This window comes from Dermacentor variabilis, chromosome 1, assembly GCF_050947875.1.
Source record: "Dermacentor variabilis isolate Ectoservices chromosome 1, ASM5094787v1, whole genome shotgun sequence".
In the NCBI taxonomy this organism is placed as follows: domain Eukaryota; kingdom Metazoa; phylum Arthropoda; class Arachnida; order Ixodida; family Ixodidae; genus Dermacentor; species Dermacentor variabilis.
In genome coordinates this window covers 30193794-30218909 of record NC_134568.1, presented here as the reverse complement: position 1 = coordinate 30218909, position 25116 = coordinate 30193794, and the positions used below count along the sequence as shown (strand labels likewise).

Below are 25116 nucleotides of genomic sequence, written 5' to 3'. Positions count from 1 at the left end.
CAATGAAAGAACGTGCCTGGGCTCCCTTTGAACCTGGGTCATACTGGTTTTCTAAAAGGGACCTCAGATGGGCTCATCTGGCTGCCGTCAAATCGCATGCCCTTAGAGGGACTAAACTAGAGTTTACCAGTGTATCAAACAGGCACATTATACTAGAGCATCGCAACGCAGAAGAGTCGCTAGCGAGCATAGCGTGTGCGTATGCGGGCGTGCGTGTCTGTACGGACCAGGGATTGCGCGGTAAAGCCGATTTTTTTTTCCTTAGCCTGTGAATGCAACTTGAGATTGAGGACTGCAGCCAAAACTTGGCATTTGAACTTTCCAGTCTACTCGTCTGTTCCAGTTTATGCATGCTAATTGCAAAAAAATTTAGCTTTTTTTTTTTGAGATCCTGTGGTCCGTATACTTTTGCTCACAGGTGTACATCCCCAAAATACCAAACACAAGGAGTTCATCCACGACTACCGAAAAGCAACTTTTCATCCTAATTATCAGGAATTGTGCGCACATTCCTATGCATACGTCACTGACTTCGATAAGCGAAGTGTAGAAGACAACTGGGTTCTATTGCGGAATAAAGTTGCGCAGCTTATTATTAAATACGTGCTGCTGCGACGCGTTCAATGCAATACCGCAGCGTCATGGCATCACAAAGGGCTACAGCGCTTTTTGAATAAAAAAAAGCAATTATTACGTTCAGCAAAGTTACGAAGAACAGATGAACTCTGGGAAGCATATCACTCTGTTGAAGCTGAACACACCGTGGCACTTTCTAGCGCAACATATTGTTACCTCAATAACACACTTCCAACCCTTTTATTGGATAATACTAAATTATTCTAGAGAAGCGTAAACATCAGTGAAAACAGTCTTATTTCTCTATAATTCTGGCGAACCTATATCACCTGGTCAATGTGCTTCGGTGCCTGCCAGTGTTTTTTCATACAAATATTGTTCGCGCAGAGTTGATAGAGTTAATAACGTATCATACAACGATTATTCTTTGATGTCTCCTCTCATGATCGAGCCCTCTGAAATAGTAAAATTAATTTACTCGCAAAAAAAACTTTGGTCCTCTTGTGGAGCTATTAACTCTTATTTCTAAAAGCTAGAAAACATTACTTGTTTGTGTTTTTGGCTATACTTTCCGCGCAGTCGCTCGGTCATGGCATCCTTCCTCTAGACTGGAAAGTTAGGAAGGTGGTTCCCGTTAACCAATTAGGTAGCAAGCATTCTCTACTAAATTACCGACTCATTTCACTAACAAGCATCTCTTGTATATTAATGAGGCATATCGTCACTGACTGATATGACTGCACAATATCTTGTGCACTCATATCTTTAGTTCTTTAGACTCGAAATCTTTTCTTACGCCATCTTAAAACTGTATTAGGTGTTCGTTTTTTTACTCGACTCAACTACTTATTCTCACTGATCACTTGCGTTCAGTACTTGACAATAATTCCAGAATCGAATGAGCCTGTTGAGATCCCTCAAATGGCCTCCGATAAAGTTAATCACGTCCTAATTATGCTCAAACATTCTTCTTTAAACCTTGGCCGCAATATACTCACTTGTCTTAAATACTCTCTGATCAATCGCCGACAGTACTTTTCTGCAAGCGGCCATGACTCGACCTTGACTAACGTAGCATCAGGAGTGTCTCAACGCACCGTTTTAGGCCCATACAGTACTACTGCTGATATACATTAACAAAATTACCCGATTGTGTCTCGCCCCCTGCTCACCTATATACGGCGATGACTGTGTGCTGTCGTCGCAAGGTTCGTAATGATAGTGACCAGAAAATTCTGCAGACTCATTTGTTACGCTTTGCGTAAATATTGGCTAGTGGAATTTTAAACCCCAAGAAATGCACGCTGAGGACTCTTACTAGACGCAACCTTCGCGTTTCTGCATGTGTACTAAACAATGTCCGGGTAGAATACGTTTCGACCTACTGTTATTTGGCTATAACTATATCGCCCGACTTATCCTGGAAATTCGACATTGATTCTGTAAATAACAACGCCAATCGCATGTTGGAGTACCTGCGGCGAAAGTTTCGCAAATCCCCTGCATCACTAAAATTTTTGTCTTACATGAAACACTCGGACGTTCCAAGTTGGAATACGCTGCTGCCATTTGGGACGCTAAAAATGCTACGCTGTTTAACTCTCTTGTAATGTTTCAAAAAAATTCCACACGCTTGATTCTTTCCAACTACGTACGTACGGGGAGCAGAACTACTTTTATGAAAAACAGCTTGTGTCTTCCATTGTTATACCTGCGCAGAAAGGTTTTTCGCTTATGCTTTTTTTTTTTTTCAGAAAGTGTATCGTCACCATATTCTTCGCAGTGAACTTATGCTAATAAATATTTATCAGTCCGTCATAAAGTAAAAGGAATTTTTTTTTGTCGCACTAATCGGTTTTCATGCTCATTCATTCCTCATGCAACCAACGACTTCAATCACTTTCCCGCTGATGTTGCGTGAATAGCAAGAAGACTGTGCACATTTCCGCCAAACTTTGGTAGCGTTTATTGAATTGTGACAATACTACATGACTTCAAATATTGTTCTCCGTATTCGTGAACTAAAGATAACTTTTTCCCTTTCTTTCTTTCTTTCTTTCTTTCTTTCTTTCTTTCTTTCTTTCTTTCTTTCTTTCTTTCTTTCTTTCTTTCCTTATCTCTCTTTTGTCAACCTCGTTGCTTTAGCAATTACGTTCAGCGCAAAGGTCGCTAGTAAAATATAAATTGATAATTAATTTTGGTATTGTTGTACAGATGTACCTCACTCCTCTCTACAATGTCTAGGTGCTTGAGGGTTTGTAAGATACACAAAAATAAACAAATAAATATGCTTCGCTCCTCATTATACTGCAAGGGAGCTCATGTCTCCGCACTTGAGAAGTGGCGGAGAGGATCGTTAGCTTTAGCCTGACTGGCACATGTTACCGTTATCATTTTACCGTGAGGCCGAGACGTAGCGGGGAACAGCATAACTACTAGTGGCTACATCTCGTGAGGTCATGTTCATCCGGAGCGGTCTACATGCGTGGTTGTTTTGCACCACTGTTTGGCTTTAAGATTTTAAATATTTTCCGCTTTAAGATTTCGCCACTACCGAAGCCACTATAGCCAACAGGGTAGTAGTAGTAGACAATCGATCACTCCTAATACTGACCGTAAGTTTGTATTACGACCGAGATTCCTTGCTGCGACTCAATATTGCTGCGATGATGTAACAATGAAAGGTACGCGGATTACGGCGGTCTGAAATACTCTATTGCCATATTATTCTGGTCGCTCCGTACACGGCCAAGGTATTTCAATCTATGCTTCTCTTAAACAACCTGTGCTCATTCTGGCTAAAATGTTGCAGTTCGACCTTTAGCGTCAGCTCATTTGGAGGTGCATTCGTAAATATTTCCGCACACAAAAATGCTTCAAACGTGTAAGACGCCCGTACGCTAACCAATCGAGATAGACAAATACGCGGATATATCAAGGACACCGGCAAGGCAGCACCGCGAATAGATGGTGCGCCTTTCCTTGGGCACGCTCTCATAGAGAATGACAAAATGCCTCTGTACTGTAACGTCATGCTATAGTTGGACTGATGGTCATGCAATGAATATGTAGACGTCCGCTAGCTAGTAGCCACAGTTCACGCGCTTATGCTTTTCTCACGCCGTAGTCGATCGGCATCGGAGACGACGGTAAGCGATGGGTGATGCTACGGTACCAACTGCGTAGATCGGCGGTTGCCTGTTAGACGTTGAGTTAGCTCACCGCAGCGGATGTGCTTAGTGGCTATGGTGTTGGGCTGCTAAGCACGGGATCGCGGGATCGAATCCCTGCCACGGCGGCCGCATTTCGATGGGGGCGAAATGCGAAAGCACCCGTGTACTTAGATTTAGGTGCACGTTAAAGAACCCCAGGTGGTCCAAATTTCCGGAGTGCCCCACTACGGCGTGCCTCATAATGAGAAAGTGGTTTTGTCACATAAAACCTCACAATTTAATTAATCGCAGCGGATGTTTCACAGCATTACAGCGGCAGAATTCAGAAGCCTTTCGGTCGTAGAGGTGTTTGCCATTGGTAGTCTGACGTGGCGAATATCGCGATTAACTCGCACCTGCTCTTACGATCAGCTCTATAGGATGGGAATTTTTTTCTTTTTTCTTTTTTTTTTTTGAAGGTGAGTCGGGAGTTTTGGGTAGATAAGGTGCACGCTCTCCGATAAGGGCTTCGCTACGCTTGGTGTGAGCGACAAGCCCAAAGCTTGTAACGCCGATAGTAACAAGCCAAGTGAACGTGCGGCGAGTTCGTCCGGAATGTTGCAACTATTCTATGTCACTTCTTTTCCTTCACACTATTCACCGGTGGTCAAAGCACCGCTTCGCTTACGTTATCACCATGGTCGGCCTATCGTTAGCGCTGGACGATAAGAGAGGAATACAACCGAGCGAAAGGAATCATTACATCATACCGTTGCTGTGTCCGTACGGATTCGGATCGTTCATCTCCAGCCGCCGTTTTAACTGTGTACGCTCCCAATTTAATGGTTCTTTCTGTTATCGTGCAGCTCGGCGAAAAATTCGTTGTCACATGTGGCTAGGCCTAGGTCATAAACTTAAAAGTACTGCTTTTCTTCCCGAGCAGTGCCGAAAGCAGCCAGTCACATTCGGATCGCCTAGTCTTCCAGTCACGCTTTTTTTTTTTTTTTTCGTGCTTTGCCGTGAGTATCCATATTGTACGTCTAGCTCGGGAACCCAATGTAGGCCTGTAATTGAATACGCTTCTTTCTTCAATTAAATACACTCGTTGTCAAACGCGGGAGCGTTACTTTTTTTTTGTTGGGGAACGAGTGTATTTTCTTATTCAGCGGAATAATCTCGCAGTGCCGCGAGTGCCGCACACGTTAGGAGGAACTTCCGCGCGGTGCAAAGACGTACACACTACGCGACGTCGGACGAACGCGGCATCGGACTCGTCTCACTGCCACGGTACGCGGGACCAACCAGTCCAGCGCCGCGGCGCTGCCTCTGCCGCGGTAGCAGCCGCAGCGACAGGAGGCAACCAGGCGGAGCCAGCGTCGATGCAGGACCCGATAAACGAGCCGCTGCGTGTGGGACGCGCGCTACACGGGTATGAGACCACTCCATCATCGCTGCGCGAGAAGAGGCCGCGGGAAGGAAGCGAAACGTTTCACGAGAAGGAGAAAAAAAAAGACAACTGACGCCTAAAGAAAGTATGGTAAGCCAACCACGGATGGGGAGGCGGACACGACGCGGTTTATCTTCATTGCCTCGCTCGTGTCGCTGTATTTTGGCGCCTCGTTCGCGTTTCTTTATTGCCATGAAAATAATCGGCGAGGTGGCGGAGAAGGAGTAGGGCTGCGGAGAACGAGAAACAGCGGGCAACTCGACCGTGATGATGCGCACGATGGCAGCCAACGAGCGTGGCTTCGGGAACCACAGGACGACTTCCGCGCGACCCTCGCTCCGGGTCAGGCGTTGCTGCCGAAAGAGTATAACCTAACCCGTGTTTAGACCGAAGCTTGGACACAGCTTTGCGTGCTGGGTCGGCAACCCCGAATAAACGAGTAGGCCGGTTCGGTTGTCACATTTAGTGCTTGCATTTTCTTTTTTTTTTGTTTTACTGCATCCAAAGACCATTATATCTGTCAGCACATCGAGCAGCGTCGTTAGCCTCTCCTTGAACGTCATAACCTTTGACTCACGACTAACTTTCGCGCACCTACCGACCTTGCACCTACTATACGAAACATTTCCGCACTCAACCACATGCTATCGTGGAGCAGCGACGTCCATTTCGATAGTGGGGATCATGGATTTCAGCACTTCGTGCGGTTGCCAGAACAAGACCAAATGGTATTGTGGAACAGGATCTTACGGTGAAAACTGAGATAAGACAGTGCGAGACATACAGCTCGGTCCCGATTTACGCCCGGGATTGTGAGTTCTCTCCCATCTAAATTTGAGCCGCAAGATAATGTCTCATGGCACTTGCAATCAACCAGTCCATCCTACTTGCTTGATAACGTAGAGTGCATCATGCAACAATTATCAGACAATCTGGCGCGTATTATAGGTTAATGTAAACAGAATGTAGAGATGACATGAAAAACAACCGCGTCGTTTCACACACGGCAGCAAATTGCGCTCCTCTCAAGTGATCTCACTTGTACGAGTACCAGTCGATCCTTTGTTTTGCGGCTGCATGCCACTTTATTTATACGGGTTTTTTGAAGCATTCTGTCTTGGCCATCGCTTTATAATTATGCGTAGCAGCTTATCTCTGTTCCGTTTATTTATTTATTTATTTATTTATTCTTCCCTACCACGACATCCGCTTTCCACCAGGTCCTGTCGCACTTACCGCGAGCCAGCCGACAAACGACTGGCACTTCTTATTGCAATAACGCACAAAGTCGACTGCTACAAACTATTGGTTGTAGTGGCTATGGTTGCTTGGTGGCTATGGTGTTAGGCTGCTGAGCAGAAGGTCGCGGGATCGAATCCGGGCTATGGCGGCCGCATTTCGATGGGGGCGAAAACACCCGTGTACTTAGATTTAGGTGCACGTTAAAGAACCCCAGTTGGTCGAAATTTCCAGAGTCCTCCACTACGGCGTGCCTCATAATCAGAAAGTGGTTTTGGCACGTAAAACCCCATACTTAAAATTTTTTAACTATCCTACTATCGCCTTGTTCGTCGCGTCTTGACAAACTTGAGTACCGGCCGTATCTGCGACATTGCCGCCTGATAGCAGACATTCTAGAATAATCAGCCTCCTGCATATCGCTCAGACGCTTTCCGAAGCACACAATCCCACCTTTTAGACAAACCATCACCACTGGCACGTGCGTTCTATCGGTCTCTCTCCTCTTAGCAAGTGGCACCAGTTTGCCTAGTCTGCAGTATCATATAATGTTTTCGTCTCTCTAACGTGTTAATAGTCGTTGTGACAATGAGAAGTACACAGGAGTTGACGCCAAGATGAATGCCATGCGGAATTCGTCGAAAGCACTGGGCTATACAGCGCACACGATGTCAGGTGTAATAACAGTCGCTAGGACGCTTATGCGCGACATTTCGGTGCCACGCGCGATCCAAACTTGTTCTATAGCACTGCGTGCACGTCGTGTTTCATTAGCCAGCTTTAGAACAGCGTTTGCAACCAAATGTGAGCGCATTAGGTACGTAAAGAAATAGAGTCGTCCTCACTGCGCATGCTCCGAACGTTATTGGGTTTCTGTGGTTTACGTGTGCTACGATAACGTAGGTTATTTTGCGAGTTTAACGTTGGTAATGTTTACGGACGCTGAAAAATAGCGTTGTCGAACATGGCGGCGCCCATGGCTCCCGCTTCAGCGTGAATTCTCGTGATGGCTACGCTCTCACTCGCGTTGGCCGCCAGTAACTATTGTAATGAGCTTTAGCTTTCTCTAAACTCACCTGAAACCTTAGTTATGAGCGCATAGCGCGTCCATTTTCTGAGATCGTTCGGCGATTCAGGCGCCCGTAGGCCTGACGAGACGCGTTCACATAGCAACAGCAGGGTCGTTGCTAATGGATCGTCTTGGCTTGGATACGTATGACACGAGGCACCAGACGGCGCCCTGTTTTATAACGTCGTCTTTGCGTTTACATTTCCGTACGGCAAACTAAAATACTTGAAAGGGCGCGCGTCGCAACGTCCCGCAAAGGTGCTTACGTTTAACGTGCGTAAGGCGACAATAATAATAATAATAATATTTGGCGTTTTACGTGCCAAAACCACTTTCTGATTATGAGGCACGCCGTAGTGGAGGACTCCGGAAATTTTGACCACCTGGGGTTCTTTAACGTGCACCTAAATCTAAGCACACGGGTGTTTTCGCATTTCGCCCCCATCGAAATGCGGCCGCCGTGGCCGGGATTCGATCCCGCGACCTCGTGCTCAGCAGCCCAGTGCGTAAGGCGACAAACGTTATTCTAAAACGGTCTAATCTCTGCAACGTAGCGACTACGCTTTCCACCTGCGCGGTGCATAAATTTTCGCGCGTGGCGGATCATTTGCGACCGTCTGTGAATGGTAAACTCACCCGCATGTTATCAGCTCCCAGCTCTGTGTGACGTCACGCAGCGGCGGACGTCCCTCCGCCGCTCCTTAATTCAGACAGGCAGCGCTGTTGCATCGGAGGAACGTCAGTGTTACCAGACGAATTCAGCTGGCCCATACGCGGGACCACTGCCGCACGAGCGAAACCAGCAATGCCATTGTAAACGAGAACAAAATGCAAAAGCAAAAATTGGGCCGGACTCATCTATGACGACTATTCGAGTATGCGAATAGCTGAAACGCGTCATGTATGGGGAGTGTACTGCAGCCCTGGCTCCTCTGTCGCGCTGCCCTCTGGACACGCTCCTCCTCCTGGGGCCGCCGCCGTGAATACTCCGTGGCACATATAGAATGACCCAAGTTGACGTCAAAGAGGTTCATTGAAGAATGACAAGTATCCAGTGGGACATACCACGCGAACGGTTCACATTTTAGACTATAGACTACCTTCGGAATTGGTCCACATTTTTAGACTGCACTGTCTTCGGGATCGGCCAATATTCTTGGTAGGGTAGCTAGATAGCTAGATCGCCGGAGCAAAAACTGGTCTGACAATGCCAAGAATGCTATTCGAATTAAAACGAGCATTACGTTCGTGAACAGGCACTTTTTTCAGTCACGCGGCCCTCGATATTGAGCCTGCCGCCGGCTTATCAGTCAACACGTGCAGCATGTCGATGGTGTGCCGTGATCAAGGTGTGCCGTGATCTCTTCCCGCTTCAGCACGCCGCCGTGGGCTACGGGGTGCCGAACGAAGACAAGGGAAAGCTTATTTACAGTGCTGTCTAAGAAGGGCCTGCTCTGCGCATGGTCTCCCAGCCAGGTGGTCTCGTAGCAACGGAGACGTGCCTCTGCTGCATATCTGAATATCATTCGCCCTCTTGGGCTTCTTCAGTGCATGTTCTTTTTTTTTCTGCGCTTCACCACAAGGCCTGGCATGGAGGGAGTGACCCGGCACGCAACGCAGGTGGTTGGGGGGACGGCGTTCAGGTAGATGCCGCTTTAGCGACTGCAGGACCAATGAATAATGACACGTTGTTATGGCCAATTTGTTATATTGTAGCATAACCATTGGGAAGTTATGCGTTCATGCTCATCGCCTGACCAAACAGACGCAGAGAGGGGCCTACTGCAACGTACTGTAATGAGCCTCTCCCCGAAGGTAATTGCATCCAAAGTTGCTGGGCATGCGAACGAACCGCTGAATCCGTCTTCTCCAATGCACTCCGCTCGGATGGAACGGATGGTTTGTAGCGACTGAACAAAACATCCGACCTTCGTGCCGATGCAGTGCGTGAATGCGGGTGCTTCCCAACGACGTGACGTGCGTGTCACGTGATCGATGCTCGCATTCAGCGGAGCAAACCGCCGGATTTCTCCGGCTGCGACTACCACTTTAAACGGCAGTGCACGCTCTTTGCATCTTGCGCAAAAGAAATCAGAGGAAAGAAAGAATAAACAAACACACTTGGCAGTTTCACACTGCTCCAACCGGTGCGGCTCTGGAGCGTTCGCCTCATGCGACCGCGTATCCGTAGGTATCCTGTGTTGCGGTTTCTTGAAGCTCGTCTTGAAGTGGATTAAAAAAAGACTACTCGCCCTGCGCAGACAGCGCGCCAACAGCGATAGAGACGAGCGAAGAAAAAGGGGAGAAGCGCGCTGTTCCGAGCCTGGGACAGGGTCTCCCCACGCGGCATCCGATACTCGATGGGAGACCATTAATCAGGCGAAGCCTTTCGGGACATGGCGTGGTGGCCGACAAGCTCTTGCCTGCGGGCGTGGTAGCGAGGAACCTGGGGGGAAGAGGGGACGAACAAAATAAAGGACGAGCCGAATAGAGTGGCTGCCGCTTGCGACTCCATCCCTTCGCGGCTTCCTCTTATGCTAATGCTAATGCTGCTGAACGCCCGCGAGCGTAGACGTGGATCGATGCGTAGACCACATCGCCAAGGAAGCTGGCTTATATAGCGGGCTGCGCTCCGCAGCTAGCGCAATTATGCCGAGGAAAATTCGGCGGGTTCCACGGCCTTAGTATCTCCTTTAACGCTATAAATATTCCGGGTCTTCAGCCTGCAAAATAGTGGCTCTGCACAGCTGACGCAGCGAAGATGGAAGAGAGGCAGCACGCCCGCGTTCCCCTTGGTGGCGCGGACGTCGAAACTTCATAATCAGCTTCCCACTTTGCCGGTGGCAGTCATGCAGATAGCGAAATGCGTCACATTTCACCTCACTGCGAGTGCGTTTGAGCGCGTTTCGTTGAAGACGGGTCGTTTTGCATTAGGGGCCCGCTGTACGAAACGCATGGCACTAATAATCAGTAATGTGTGCAAGAACTATAAATTCGCGTTGCATTCAGTTTTGATAAGTTACTTTTAGCCTTCGACCTTCCAGTGCACGCAGCGCCAGTGTACATAGTCTCACTTCAAGTACTATAAGTTGAAGAAAGTGCGGGGTTTAACGTCCTAGCTGTGCACAGTGGGTTATGGAGGGCGCCGTAGCGGAGGGATCCAGAATCAGCTTGACCGCCTGGGGTTCTTTAACATGCACCAGAAGCACGATGCAAGAATGTTTTTGTATTCCGCCCTGATCGGAATGCGCCCGCCGTTGCCGGGATCGAACCCACGCTCAACAGCGCAACGCCATAACCACTCAGCCACCGCGGCGGGTCACTTACTGTCGGTAACACGTAACGCTTTCTAAAGGGCTACACAAGTACAGAGTTGTTCACTGTTATTAAAAAGAAAAAAAAAAGCCGCGTCCTCGAGGTACTTACGTCATGTCTTGCCATCTTAAGGCCATGGTAAGAGTGGATAATTTTTATCGCAGCTGTATCTCTTGCCTAACCGTTACTCTCCTTGATTCATATTTAGCTCGTGCGCGCAGAGAGCAGTGTACGTAGGAACATTGGATGGTTTATGCGGAGCGCTGAGCGTTACGAGAGGCAATTTATCTGCATGACCCGACCGTAAGAAAAAGTGGGCGCTCGTTTTACTTTTTCTTTGTGGTTCCTCCATTGAGCTGGCTATCACAAATGGAGCAAGGCGGATTTCGACCGCCCTCTTGAAAAGCGCGGCGAAACGAGACCTCTGTGGCAACCGTGTGCGGAGGATCATTCAAACATTTACAAAGCACTCGCTTCAGCGATCCCGCTGCGAAGAATTAAGCAAGACCATGCTAGCCTCAAGGTTGAACTCGCACGTGCTTGCGACAGCAGAAATTTGTCATCGGTCACTAGCGCAGTAGTACAGAAAAAGTGTGTGTGTTGCGTTTAATGGTTTTGTGCTCCTTGTTTCATACATGAAACGTCTATGATGAGGAGGGTATGAACTTTGATCGCGGCAAATGAATAAGCATAGGACAATTTTTGCCTGCGAGAAAGACTGAGAGGGCGGTGCATGTGTGTGTGTGTGTGGCGAGGGGCAAGATCGTAACTTAATGTGGTTTGCAATCTTGAAGGACCACCACTCGCCTTAGCAAACACTGCCTTTATAACATAACGCCGAATGCGCTTTTATAACACTGGCTCGTGAGAACAAACAAAAAATTCGTTGATGGCGAAAAAACTGGACAATCACAGACCATTACTACGAGTGAAGAGCTTGTTGAATGCGGCTCCAGGTTCACGTAGTTGTCTTTTTCTGCGCTTCTGAGAACAGTACGTCAATGCTTGACGTTATGACTGCTATCTCTTGGTAAATCACACGTCGACCAGGACTCGCATAGTCGTTCATACGGAAAACGCATTCATGAGAACTGGTAAGTGCGACAGTGAACGAGATTGAAGCGAAGGGCTCTGGACGGGGATCCGTGAAAAAATAAAATCATTTTGCTGAACCCCTTCCTAGTTGTCCTTCACGTTATCGATCGCTGGCCAGCCGTCATACCTGGCCTAGCCTCTCACATGCTCAATTCTTCATTTTTCTAACTTCGAACACTGGGGGGGCGACCGAGAGTAGTTTCGCAGCTACTATCGTTCATGACGTTTATCAGTCACAAAAAGGAATGTGAATGTTTTTGCCAAGCCACGCGCATTCTCAGGAAGACGTGGCGGAAGGTTTCGGGAGGATTGTGAGAGGGACATGGGACATGGATAGTAAGAATAATGGAACTTATAGATGCCAGATATGAATGGCATGAAAACTCCTCCGGCAGCTTTAATTAGGGGGTATGGAGAGGATGCGGCGCAATTAGTGCGGCGATGCAGAGAAGACACTGCCAAATGAAAGTCCTCTCCGGTTTGAGTCGTTTCTTCATGCGGAAGTGCATGCGTTCGTTACACGGCCTTTCTTGGCGTTATGGCTGCCGCAATGTGTCGTTTTTGTACTCTTGAAGTGTTCCTCCGAGACATAAGAAAAGGGCTGCGGCGTTTGACATTCCGAAACTGTACAGTGCACCATCAGAGGATCCCGTAGTGGAGAGCTCCAGATTAATTTTTACCACTGGGGGTTATGTAACGTACACCTAAATTTCGAGACGTGAACGTGGTGATGTGTGCCTTCTGCAGGTGCGCGTCTACCAGGCGATGCCAGGTGTTTCTCCACTGCGCGAGGAGGGCCACCGACTGCTAGACGTGCGGCGCATGACGTACACCTCAGTTGGCTGGGAGGTGTTCTACGTTAAGGCTGCCGCCGTCGACTGGATCAAGGACCCGTCTTCGAACCTCGGTGAGCTCCTTGATGTTGCGCTACAGTGAACGCCGAACGAGGCCGAATGTATGTTGCTGTGAATGTGAAATGTATTGTAGCAATTGTACAAGGGAATTAGGGACATTATATAGGAATTTGGTCGCTGCTCTACAATGCCATGCACCAGTTAGCATTAATATTTGATGATCCGGTGGTGAGGCATATAGTCACCTGGCCATCAGGTAAACGGAGTCGAGCCACAACAGAAAATAAATAAATAAATAAAGTCGCAGTTTCGCCCAACAGGCGAAGCATCGATTGCGATAGCAATTTAGTGGACAGCTATAGGAAGTAAGGATAATAGTTTTATCGGCCATATAAACTTGTAAACATAGCCATACTAACTAAATTAACAAGCATGGTGTCATGCCCCACAAGCAAGCATGCCCATTTCACTCGACGGCTGCGTAAACTCGCTGTCAAAACGCTGCAGTGAGGAAGCGTGGCAGCAGCAGCGAGCGAATCGGCCGTCGCGCTGCCGCTCACATCCCCCCCCCCCCCCAACGCGAACTAAGCCACGAAAACAGAGCGCAGCGCGGACTCTGTACCCGTCGCAGATGGCATTCAAGATACAGTGGCCTGGGCGACCACGCTCGCTCGCCCGGGTAGCCCGGAATAAAACACGCCCCCCTCATCCCTACTCTCGCCTCGGAGCCTTGCGCGCGACGCAAGACGGCGCGCTTGCTCCCCGCTTTACATTGTTGCGGGCGCGAGATTTCCGCGATCGCCGGCTCACACTCGCACGCTTTCACTCGCACATAGAGCACACGGCGCGCGGCGAAGATTTCATCACTTTTGGAATTTATACGGAACCTCACGGTGACGGCGACGGCGGAAATGTGCCTGGAGTGTCCATATAATTGCTATCGCAATAAAAAGAAACAAAATTTATGCCTCGTGTCGGGGGCATACAAACGAAATGACATCCACCTTATCAGCGAGTTTCATCGCTACTCGGGAAACCTCTCATCCACGGTAAGTGTAAAGTGTAATGGCTCATTCACACCGGCGACTTGAGGAGGTCGCGCGACCATTTGCGACTCGCGACCAAAAAGCGACCGAAGGCGACTGATGGTCACACCGACAAGCCCGGCTGAGCGCGACCCGCAAGTCGCAATCCCGGAGATTATCGTTCTCAGCGAGAACTCTCGGAATCTACGCGGAATTTGCCGCGACGCGGGAGCAGGCCGGAACTAGACACATGAAAGATAACTCGCGGTGAGCCGCTGGTTGGTTTATCAGCTTTGCGACCACAGTCGCTTGAATGAAAAATCGAGCAGCGAGCGACTATCCCAAATGGTCGCTTTTCGAGGAAAGCGACCATTTGCGACCATTTGCGACTGGTCGCTTTGCGACCAACTTGGTCGCGCGACCACTGTCAGTCACCGGTTTGAATGAGCCTTAAGGCTGACGAGCAAGTCACTATATGCGTTTGATCTTGCGACTGCGTTTTCAAAAATTCGGTTTTGGAGTACAACTTTCTTTTGTAGTTTCGAGACGCTTTCTCGCAACGAGCTTGAAGCAGAATGTTGTGACTTTGTATAAGCCCATGGAACATTCTAGTCAACACCGTAGTCGGCAACTTCTTTTTCTCTGCTCAGAAATTCATGAAAATATAGCTGGTTTCCATACGTTCGTATGGTTGATACTCCGCATGCAATTTAGAACTGGTTGCGTTTAAAAAATAGCGCTGAAAAGTTGAACCACATAGACTAGAACAGCACATACGAAGCGCATACATAATCTCTTTATTAAAACAAATATAGGTGTACATTGTGAGCAACAACCCCATACGCAAAGAGTAATGTACAAACTGAGCTTGACACGCGCAACTTTTCCGTTAGTATCTTTGCTAAAAAAACTGATTAAGCCAAATTTCGAGTTGTGCCCATGGTCTCGATTTTTTCGTTGTTGTTCCTTAGGGTAAGCAGTTGCCTGTCTGTGAGCGCGATCGACGCTGAACTTACGCATGTTCCGCACTTTCCTGAAAGCATATCATACGCTTCTATAACTGTCCTTCTAAGCCTGTTTTTGCTGCTTGCTACAGCTGTTGTGTCCCGGAAATACGGGGTAGATTTCCACCTACAGCAACAGAGAGCAAGGTTCCCCTCTATTTTCACTCTACTACACAAGTTTTTGTACTCTTGGTGCATCTTATTGAGGCACCTGCCCGTCGGTCCAATGTAGAGAGAGAGAAAGGCAAAGGAAAGACAGGGAGGTTAACCAGAGATTATCTCCGGTTGGCTACCCTGTACTGGGGGAGGGGCAAGGGGATGCGATAGGTGAGAGAGAGAAGGATTAGAAAAAAAAAACCTACACACATATGCACGTACACACAAACTGTTTCTGTGGGCACTGTCACGCAGCCCGCAGAGGCGTTGATAGTGTTATGCAGTGTCACCGTACAATCCTGCGTCACACAGTGAAGTCACAGTCTGTCTGAAAGTCCAGTGTCTTTTAAATACTGCAGCAGCGCCTTCATAGCCGATCTCGCTGATGTTCGCGTAGGCCAGTTTCCAAGGATCTTGTTTTCTGTCATTGGGCGCTTGTCCAGTTTATCTAGGGTGGCTGAGAGGACTGCTCTTTGCGGGTTGAAACGAGAGCACTGACAAAGAAGGTGCGCGATTGTTTCATTGCACCCGCAGGAGGAGGAGGAGGAGACAAAGGAGAGGAAAGACAGGGAGGTTAGCCAGTGTAAGTACCGGCTGGCTACCCTGTGCTGGGGAAAGGGGTAAAGGGAATAAAAGGAGAAAGAAGAAGAGGGAAAAAAATGGAAAAAAAAGAGAAAATTCACACAGTAACGCGAAACTACGCGCCACAACGTTCAAAGACGGTCGCACAATTCGCAGTTCCCTAAAAACTTCAACAAAGCCCTTAAGGCCTTGAGTGCCGAAGCCCGTCTGGACCAATGTCCTAGAGCTTTTTCCTCTGTAAAGGGGCGATTGTCCAGTTTTGCGAGAGCGGTCACGAGCACTTTTCTTCGCACTGCGTAACGGGGACAGTCACATAGGAGGTGTTGAATCGTCTCCTCGCAGCCGCAGGTGTCACAAGTAGGGCTGTCGGCCATGCCAATGCGGAATGAATATGAGTTCGTGAATGCCACGCCGAGCCACAGGCGGCACAGAAGTGTTGCTTCCGCTCGTGGCAACCCTGGTGGTAGGCGGAGTTGCAGACGTGGATCCAATTTGTGGAGACGTGCGTTCGTGAAATCACTGGTGTTCCACAGATTCTGCGTAAGCTCGCGGGCGAGGGAGCGAAGACTTGTGGCTGCGTCTGTTCTTGACAGCGGTATGGGTATAATCTGGGCACCATCATGAGCCGACCGGGCAGCGTCATCCGCACTGTCATTTCCTGAAATTCCACAGTGTCCCGGTATCCACTGGTAGATGATGTTGTGTCCCTTGTTGATTGCGTGATGGTGGAGCAGTCGGATGTCTGCGACTAGGTGCTCATTTGGTCCATGGTTGAAAGGAGACATCAGACACTGAAGAGCTGCCTTTGAGTCACATAAGATGGACCATGAATGTGATGATTTGTGAACTATAAACTCCAGAGCAGCACGGATAGCTGCGAGTTCTGCAGCCGTCGATGACGTAATGTGAGATGTCTTGAACTTGAGGGTGACGCACTCTGCGGGAATCACCACTGCTCCAGCTGAACTATTAGAGCATACAGAACCGTCTGTGTAAACATGGATGCGTCCTCTGTGCTGTTCATGTAGCACTGAAAGCACGGTTTGTTTGAGGGCGAAAGTGGACATCTCCGTTTTCCTTTTGATACCGGGAATAGCAAGAAGAGCCTGGAGTGGATGGAGGCACCACAGCGGTTGAGGTGGTCGTGCTGCAGGCGTGAAGTTTGACGGTAAAATTCCATGGTTGGCGGCAATAATCTTGCTAAACGCTGAACGAGGTCGAGCGGCAGGAAGGGAGGCGAGATGATGCGATGGAAGGCGGGCGAAGTGCCTGATATGCATCCTTAAAGTGTCGACTTGAAGATACGTGTTGATGGGGTGGTCATGCGCGATGGCTATTGTTGCAGCCGTGGACGCACATCTGGGAAGACCAAGGCAAATTCGCAGAGCTTGCGCTTGTACAGATTGGAGGGCACGGAGGTTGGTCTTGCCGGTCCCACCCAGTACAGGTAAGCTATAGCGCAGGAGACCGAGGAACAGTGCGTTATAGAGTTGGAGCATCGCACTCACAGACGCACCCCATGACTTGCCCGCAAGAAATCTGAGCACGTGGGTTATCATCACTAATTTCCTTTTTAGGTAGGATATTTGAGGACTCCAGGAAAGGTCGCGATCTATTATCACTCCTAGAAACCGGTGCGTCTTCTCGTAGGCAATTGGCTGTCCATTAATTCTGATAACGTACGGTTTCATTGCTTTACGCGTGAAAGCGACTATAGAGCACTTCTCGCAGGACAGCTCCAGACCTCGTGCTCGAAGATAACCTGATGTTAGTGTGGCCGCTTTTTGAAGTCTGGCGCGCACCTGAGGACGCGTCGCTCCTGATGACCAAATGCATATATCGTCTGCATAGATCGACACATGGACGGATTCCGGAAGGGTATGGACCAGGTCGATGAGCACCAGGTTAAATAGAGTGGGGCTCAAAACTCCGCCTTGTGGTACGCCTCGGTACGTGTTGCGTTGTGATGACGCACCGTCCTCTGTTTGCACAAAGAATGACCTGTCCTTCAAGAAGCTGGATATCCACCGAAAAACAAGGCCGCCTAGGCCGACCTCACCCAAGGCGTCCAGGATGGCTTGATGGGTTACGTTGTCATATGCGCCTTTGACATCCAGGAACATCGCCGCTGACAGTCTCCTGAGGCTTTTTTCGTGCTGAACAGACGAGACAAGATCTATAACGTTGTCTATAGAAGAGCGTCCGCGTCGAAAGCCTGCCATAGCGTCAGGATATAACCGGTAGTGTTCTAGATACCACTCTAGACGCGTCAGCACCATCCTCTCCATCACCTTTCCTAGACAACTGGCCAGAGCAATGGGACGATAAGACGCCACATCTAGGGGTGATTTACCTGGCTTGAGCAAAGGCACAAGGCGGCTGGACTTCCATGCAGCTGGAACTTCTCCATCACGCCATGAATTATTGTACACGTCTAGAAGTGCATGCCGGGCTGTGTGACCGAGGTTTCCAAGAGCTGCGTATGTCACCCCGTCAGGCCCAGGCGATGAGGAACGTCTGCACGCTGCCAACGCCGCCTGCAACTCCTCGATGGAAAACAGATTGTCCATACGAGAATCCCGCGAGATTGGAACATCACGGGGATCACGTATAGCGAACGATGGCGGTAAACCAGCAACTTTGAAACAGAAGTCCTCCGCTACGTCGATCTCTCTGCGACCTTGGTAGAGAGCCAGGCATTTGAAGGGGTGGCGTTGTTGCGGTGATGTTCGAAGACCACGCACTGTTCTCCATATATGTGACAGGGGTTTACGTGGATCAAGGGTATCACAGAAGGTCTTCCATCTTAGAGACTGCAGGGAGTTGATCCGACGCTGGATCTTCTTCTGTATGCGTCTCGCCTCCCGTAGGTCGTAGATGGACTTGGTGCGCCTGTACCTTCTTTCCGCGCGACGGCGGATTGCTCGAAGCCGCTCCAATTCTGCTTCGAATTCAGAAAATTTAGGAATAGGCCTGAAAGATCTTGTGGCTTCTTGAGCAGCAGCGTTAATTAGCTTCTCGATGTTGCCAGGCAGACAGTCCTGGATCTCTTGGCAATTCTTCTCCATGAGCAATGTGTATTTAGGCCAGTCGATGTGATGAAGAACTGTAGTAGAGTGTGACTTGCGTATGCCGTCGATTTTGACATATGTTGGAACGTGGTCAGTACCATGCGTTTCGTTGTCCGTGAACCATTTCACACTGGCACTGAGGCATCTTGAAACAAATGTCAAGTCCAGGCAGCTGCTGTATGTCAATCCCCGCAGAAAAGTGGGACTGCCATCATTTAGGCAGCAGAGCTCATGGTCCGACGCGAAGGATAGTACACGTCTGCCTCGACAGTCCATCTTTAAGCTTCCCCATAGCGGATGATGCGCATTGAAGTCGCCGGTAATAACCCATGGTCCAGGTGTCGCTGTTAAAATTGCACCCAGTCGTGCGTTGTCAAATCGACTATTAGGTGAAATGTAGGCACCTATGAGCGTGAGTGCGACGTTCTTGCATTTTATAGTCAAACACACATACTGATTGTCGTCATCAGGTGCCACTGGGTGTAAAACATATGTGAAATCGCATCTGATATAAACAATGACTTTGCTGCGGTCGGTACAGGTGGCAGACATGAAAGCTTCATATCCTGATAGGCGGATGGCGCTCTCAACGTTGGGTTCACAAATGACGATGATTGGAAATTTGTTCTTAAAAACAAACGGACGAAAGTCCGAAATACGCGATTTAATGCCTCTGACATTCCATTGGAAGATAGACGCTTCCTTGACCTCTTTAAGGAACGAATGTAGAGGAGCAGCCATGGTGCTTCTCAAGACCGGACAGTACCGGATACAGGGCATCCAGTATTTGAAGTGCGCCTCGAGCCGCCGGAGTGTGTATGGCGGTCAGTAGTGCTCGTAGCGTGTTCATAAGGGCCCTTATCATGGTGACAACTTGTTTGTCGTTGTCTTGGTTGCTGCCAGAAGGTGAAGCATGATTCGGCGAGCGTGCTACATCTTGTCGCTCCGCTGGTGGATCTAGCCGTGGCAATGGCGGCCACTCCTCGCTTGAGGCAATGATATGGGAGACATCCTGCTGAGGAATCTCATTGCTGCTATTGCTAGTTGTATGCAGAAGTTGCTGGACTGTCAGTGGACGCGGTGCATCCTTAGCAATAGCAGTGGGTTTCCTAGATCTCCGGCGACGTGAACGTCGACGTCGCACCTTAGCGGCAGCCTCCCTGTGCGAGGAACCATCTCTGACCATTTGCCTCAAGACTTTCGCCTCATTTTTCACATGTGGGCAATTCTTCGAAGTTGCATCGTGAGACCCCTGACAATTTGCGCACTTTTGGTTTTCTGCACGACAGGCGTCGGAGCTGTGCGAACCAGAGCACCGTGAGCATACGGCAGCGTTTGTGCAAACCGCACTAACGTGCCCTATCCTTTGACACTTCCTGCACTGAAGCGGCTTTGGCACAAAAGGCCGTACAATGTGTCGGAAGTGACCGACCTTGACGTGGGACGGTAGGCTGTCTCCTTTGAAAGTTAACTTGACACACTGCGAGTTTCCCAGGCGGCGGGCTTGCAATATGGCAATTCCCTCTGTCGCCGGCTTGATGAGTATATGCAGGTCAGCATCGCTTATGGAATTATCTACGTCATACACAACGCCGGCCGTAGAGTCATGATGGTCTTGTTTATAGCAGCGTACGTTGATGCTATCCAGCACCTTAACGTTGCTCAGAATGTCTAGCGCGCTGCGGTTTGTGACATCTATAGCGAGGATGTTCTTACGGCCGTTGATCCTTATATCTTTGATCTGACCCGGAACAAGTGCCTCGAGCGATATAGATGTGGCTTGGCGGTTGATCCGGTTCAGATTGTCGCTAGCAGCCACAGGCACATATAAAATGGTGAGGTCTGATGGCTTTCGCGTCGGGATCACAGTTGCCTTACTTGTGGAAGGAGACGTCCTGACGAGCCTTCTCTTTGCTTTGTGCTTCGCTACGGGCACGAAGTCGCTGTCATCCGAGGTTTCATCACTGGTCCCTGAGTAGATCACAGTGTCCTCGCTGTAGGTGTCACTCGGGCGACTAGACCGCTTTCTCGGTGCGGTCGCTGTTGACGTAGAGGGACCATGAACCTCTCCAGGCGACTCCACGTCCATCGCCGTAGTTAAGGGAGTGGCGTCTCCCACAAAGTAGCTTTAAATTCTCAGAGACAAAAAGGCAGCGTTCCACACAGGACACTTCGTCGTCGTCGTCCTTGTTCGAAACAAATCCCCAGAATGGGGCAGCGGAGCCAGTGAATCCTCTTCTGGGCGAGCACAGCCGGGTTCCTGGCAACTGGCTGTCTTCTTTCGGGCGACCGGACGCTTGAAACCTTTTTGTGCTCCGGTAGGCGTCTGGTGTTGGGCGTCAAACGAAACCTTGCACCCGCAGAAGTCACAATGTGGCCTGTTAGATATTCCAATAAGAAAAGAGTACGCATTTGAATATGCTACTCCAAGCCATAGACGAACTAGAAGGGTGCAGTCGCGTCGTGGAAGCTGTTCAATGTAGAGTGCTCCACAAGACAGAGGGACTCTGTATACCACCCCTACTTTGCAGTCAGTCAATTTTTTCTTTACATATTGGACACCACGTTCTGCTGCTTAGAGGGCTCTGTCACTGTTCCATATGTTCACTTTTTTACACATACCAGACATTTGCATTCCGCTACTCTAGGTGCAGATGTACCCCGTATTTCAGGGACACAGCAGTTTTAGCAAGCAGCAAAAAAAGCTTAGAAGGACAGCTATAGAAGCGTATAGCATGCTTTCGGGAAAGTACGGTACATGCCTAAGTTCACCGTCGATCGCGCTCCCAGACAGGCAATTTTCTATCCTAGGCAACCAAGAAAAAATCCGGAACGTGCGCATAACTCGAAATTTGGCTTAATCAGTTCCTTAAGAGACGTACTAACAGATGGGCTGTACGTGTCAAGTTCACTTCCCGCATTACTCTTTGTGCATAGCGCTGTTGCCCGCAATGTACACCCCATATTTGATTTAATAAACAGTTGATAGATGTGATTCGTATGTGCTATTCTCGTCTCTGTGGTTCAACTTTGGAGCGCTGCTTTTTAAACACACGTATTATATTCCAACTAGCCCCAACGCAAACCCTAATCGATGGCAGAACTGGTGTCTGTCCGCGAAAAAAACAAAACAAAATAAAAACAGGACGGTATAGCATTCACGTTTCTTTTGCGGCTAGGGGCGTAAAATTTAATTCCTCTGCACATTACCGGCTTGCCGCGTCTGTCTTTAGGTATTTGCGAACAAAGACGCTTTCCCTTAGACACAGCGCTTGTTATAGTTTCCCGCTGACTTTGACATTGTTTGTCGATGTTCCTCACTGAGTAGTGGACCTAATCTTGTATGCCTGCAAACACGAATTCTGCAGAGTCCTTCCGTCTGCCCAATTTTAACGCAGCCGGGTTTAGCCTTCGTCTTTCTTTCAAAGGCGCAGCAGCTAACGATTCAGAAACGCTTGGGTAACTGTGGCAACAGGCCGGCGTTTGTGATGCCTCGGTTGGAGAGAATCTTGAGCGCAGCTGTGTAGCATTTCTCTCAGCTTTAACTAGGGGACGTTTACTGGAATCCCTAGCCAGTTGTGCCCTACGCGAACAATATATTGACCTCTTACCTTCGTGCAGACGCACACCATCAGTGAATGCTTAGTGCGTTCCTTGCTCTTCGCGTAGGCAAAGAGCCGTGGAGATATCGTGAAATTACAAGAGGAGATGCTCTGTTCTTGAAATCTTTTAGAACGATGACTTCGTGATCGCTTTTCCTTTAAAGCACTTCCTGGATGCTCAGGCGTCTCGGCTGCAACCCGTCACGATGCTAAGCGTACTCAAACTTGATTTGTTGCGATTTTTTATTAACGTTGTAAGTTGTTATGCTGCCCGCAGCACGATGCTCACATTGTACAAGCCGTATTGCCAATCGTGCTAACTTGCGCAGGAACTCAGACACATTGTGACCTTACAGCTGAATGCCTCGTTCTCAAAAGTGAGTCAAGTTGTACATAACATAAAGAAGGCTTAGAAAATAGCGTTGGGCTAGAGTAAATATTTGTGGGCACAGTCAGGAAAGCGCAAAGAAAGAAAATATACGCACGCACTTTTAACAGTGGAGCTATTTAAGCTTTCGTTCCGCCGTGGAGCGTTACCAGAAAACTCAGCCCAGCTGTGCGCCGCCTCGCGCTGCCTAGCAACCACCTGCGAGAGCACCGAGCTACGTAACCTCCTCGCACCCCACGCGCGTAGGGCGGAGTCGTGACGTCACATGCGAGTAAAAGCTCGGGCCGGCGCGGCGGCACACCTCTCGCCTCTTCTACTCCGTGCGTACGTGCTGCTGCCATGGGAAGACAGAAGGAAGTCCAGACGCCTGAAGAAGAACCAGCTTACCAGGAAGAGCGCCGTACTGCTAAGCGAGAAACGATACGTCGCCGCCGAGCTGATGCGGAACACAGCGCCGAAGCGGCAGCCGAGAAGAGGTGACGCCGAGTCGAGGATTCCGAGTTTCAGTCGAGGGAACGCGAGAGCCGGCGTCTGAACGCTCGACATCGCCGAGAAAGCGATTACGGGCTGTGACTGCTTGAAAACGTGTTCCACCGAGACACGGGAATGCGAACGGCCGATTCCAGCGCGAATTTCTGGGCATAGGGTTTGGCCACAACTGTTTCGTCTGTGACCTATACAAGGAAGCTCGGCGCGTGGTTCAGTGGGACTGCGATCGACGAAGGAGAGCCGATCCTGCCCATCGCGCCGAGGCCGCCGTCGACAAACGCCGTCGCCGAGCCGAGGATTCCGAGTTTCGCGCCAGAAACAACAAACGCTGCCGACTGAATGCTCGGCGCCGCCGGGAGTCGGTTCCGGGCCTGCGCGTCACCGAGAACATCTAACGCCAAGCCCGCAAATCCATGGGAGGTGCGAACGGCCGCTTCCAGCGCGAATTCCTCGGCACAGAGTTCGGTCACAGCGGCCGCGTCTGTGACCAGCTCTCGTTCGACGAGAATCTCTCCACGGTGAGCTCGGTGCGGAACTTTGAACAGAAGAGCTCTGCCTTGCAAGTGCTTCGCGAAGCCTTCCCCGCCGCCGCGAACCACGACGACGACCACGAGGACGGTTGGACGTCAAGGACGAGGACCGGATCGACGATGATGACGACTGGTACCAAAGCACTGTACATAATAAATTGTGATGCCCGTACTGTGGCTTGTATGCGTGTGACTTTGCTGGGGCTTGTGTGACTTACTGGCCTGGCCGTGTATGAACCTCGCAAAAACTTGACGAAAGTTGGCAAATCTTGGCGACACTTAGTATGAGCATAGTTAAGCCATGCATAACCTCGTATAACTTAGCAAAACCTAGCAACGCTTGGTATGAGCCTAGCCAAGCCATGCATAAGATCGCAAAACTTAGCAAAACCTAGCAACACTTATCGAAAGCCAGAACTAGATCCGCTGTAACCGAGCCTTGTACCACTAGTGCAAACTGCCCACTATTTTTGTTTCTTTGTTTCTTTTATTCTTTCTTTTTCTTTTTTGACACACATCGTCCGTCTAGAACGGCGTGTAGGGTTGAATATGTTAAAGGCGAAGAGGACCAAGTCAGTAGGTGAAGACGAAGACGGCGAGCGCATGGCCATGGACGCTTTCTGGAAGCAGCCTTTACCAGAAAACCGAAAATGCTGCAGGGCTACCCGATAGTTGGGCGTGCGATTTTCCGATGCGACTTCCCACACAAAGCGGTGAACTTATCTGACTTTTTAATTTCCTTTCAAAAATGGTTGAGTTTCGGCGTGTTTCCGAAAAAAAAAAAAAATGGGGGGAAATGGCGATCATCACCGAAAAAGAAAAGTGTTAGAGGGCTACAAAATAAGGGAAGGTAATTCCGCAGGGACTGCGCCGCGCCGTTACCGACTGCTTTGTTTATTGCACTTCTTTTTTCTTTTTTTGTCGCGTTTAGGGCGCATAAAGACAAAGCTAACCGACGGAGAAAAATCACGAAGAAGAAGTGACGAAAAAGATGGGCACTACCTTTGAAATTCTCCTCTTTATATTTAAATTTGAGCATACAAAGTAGTCAATCTCCCAAGAACGTAAAGAAGGCTTAGATACTTAGAGGAACCTGGAGAGCTATTTAAATAGCACCAAGGGGGGCAATGAAATCAGAAGAAGCGGTTTTATTATTTGTCGAAGCGGTCTTATTATTTGTCTCGTTGAAGTATGAAATCTCACGCGATTGTTTTGCTTCTCAGTCTATACGGTAGGCACAATTTTCACCTCTGTTTGACAGAATAACGCGGATAGTTCGTACAAAATCGACCATATTTTCGTAGGTGCTCGCAGCAACTGATGTAGCAATTGACTTAAGAAGCGGTTAGGACTCGGTCGTTGGCCTTTCTTAGAGCATGCGTCGAGAAAAAAAAAATAAAAACGCTTTTCTTGGGCACACGCACGTTCGAAGAAAAGAGAAAATTAGATGGTGGTCTTCTATCATGAAATCTCTCCTTTTATTTAGTTCAGGAAAGAATGAAGTAGACTAAAATTAACAAAT

General features: G+C 49.0%; 1 protein-coding gene across 1 annotated transcript in view; it reads left to right on the top strand.

The window, feature by feature from the left end:
- The window catches only part of LOC142576192 (bone morphogenetic protein 4-like), a 341586-nt gene that overhangs the window by 231146 nt on the left and 85324 nt on the right, over positions 1-25116 (top strand). Inside the window, exon 4 of the mRNA XM_075686206.1 lies at positions 12641-12800. Within this exon, the coding sequence (XP_075542321.1) occupies positions 12641-12800 (160 nt within the window). The remainder of the gene's footprint in view (positions 1-12640; positions 12801-25116) is intronic.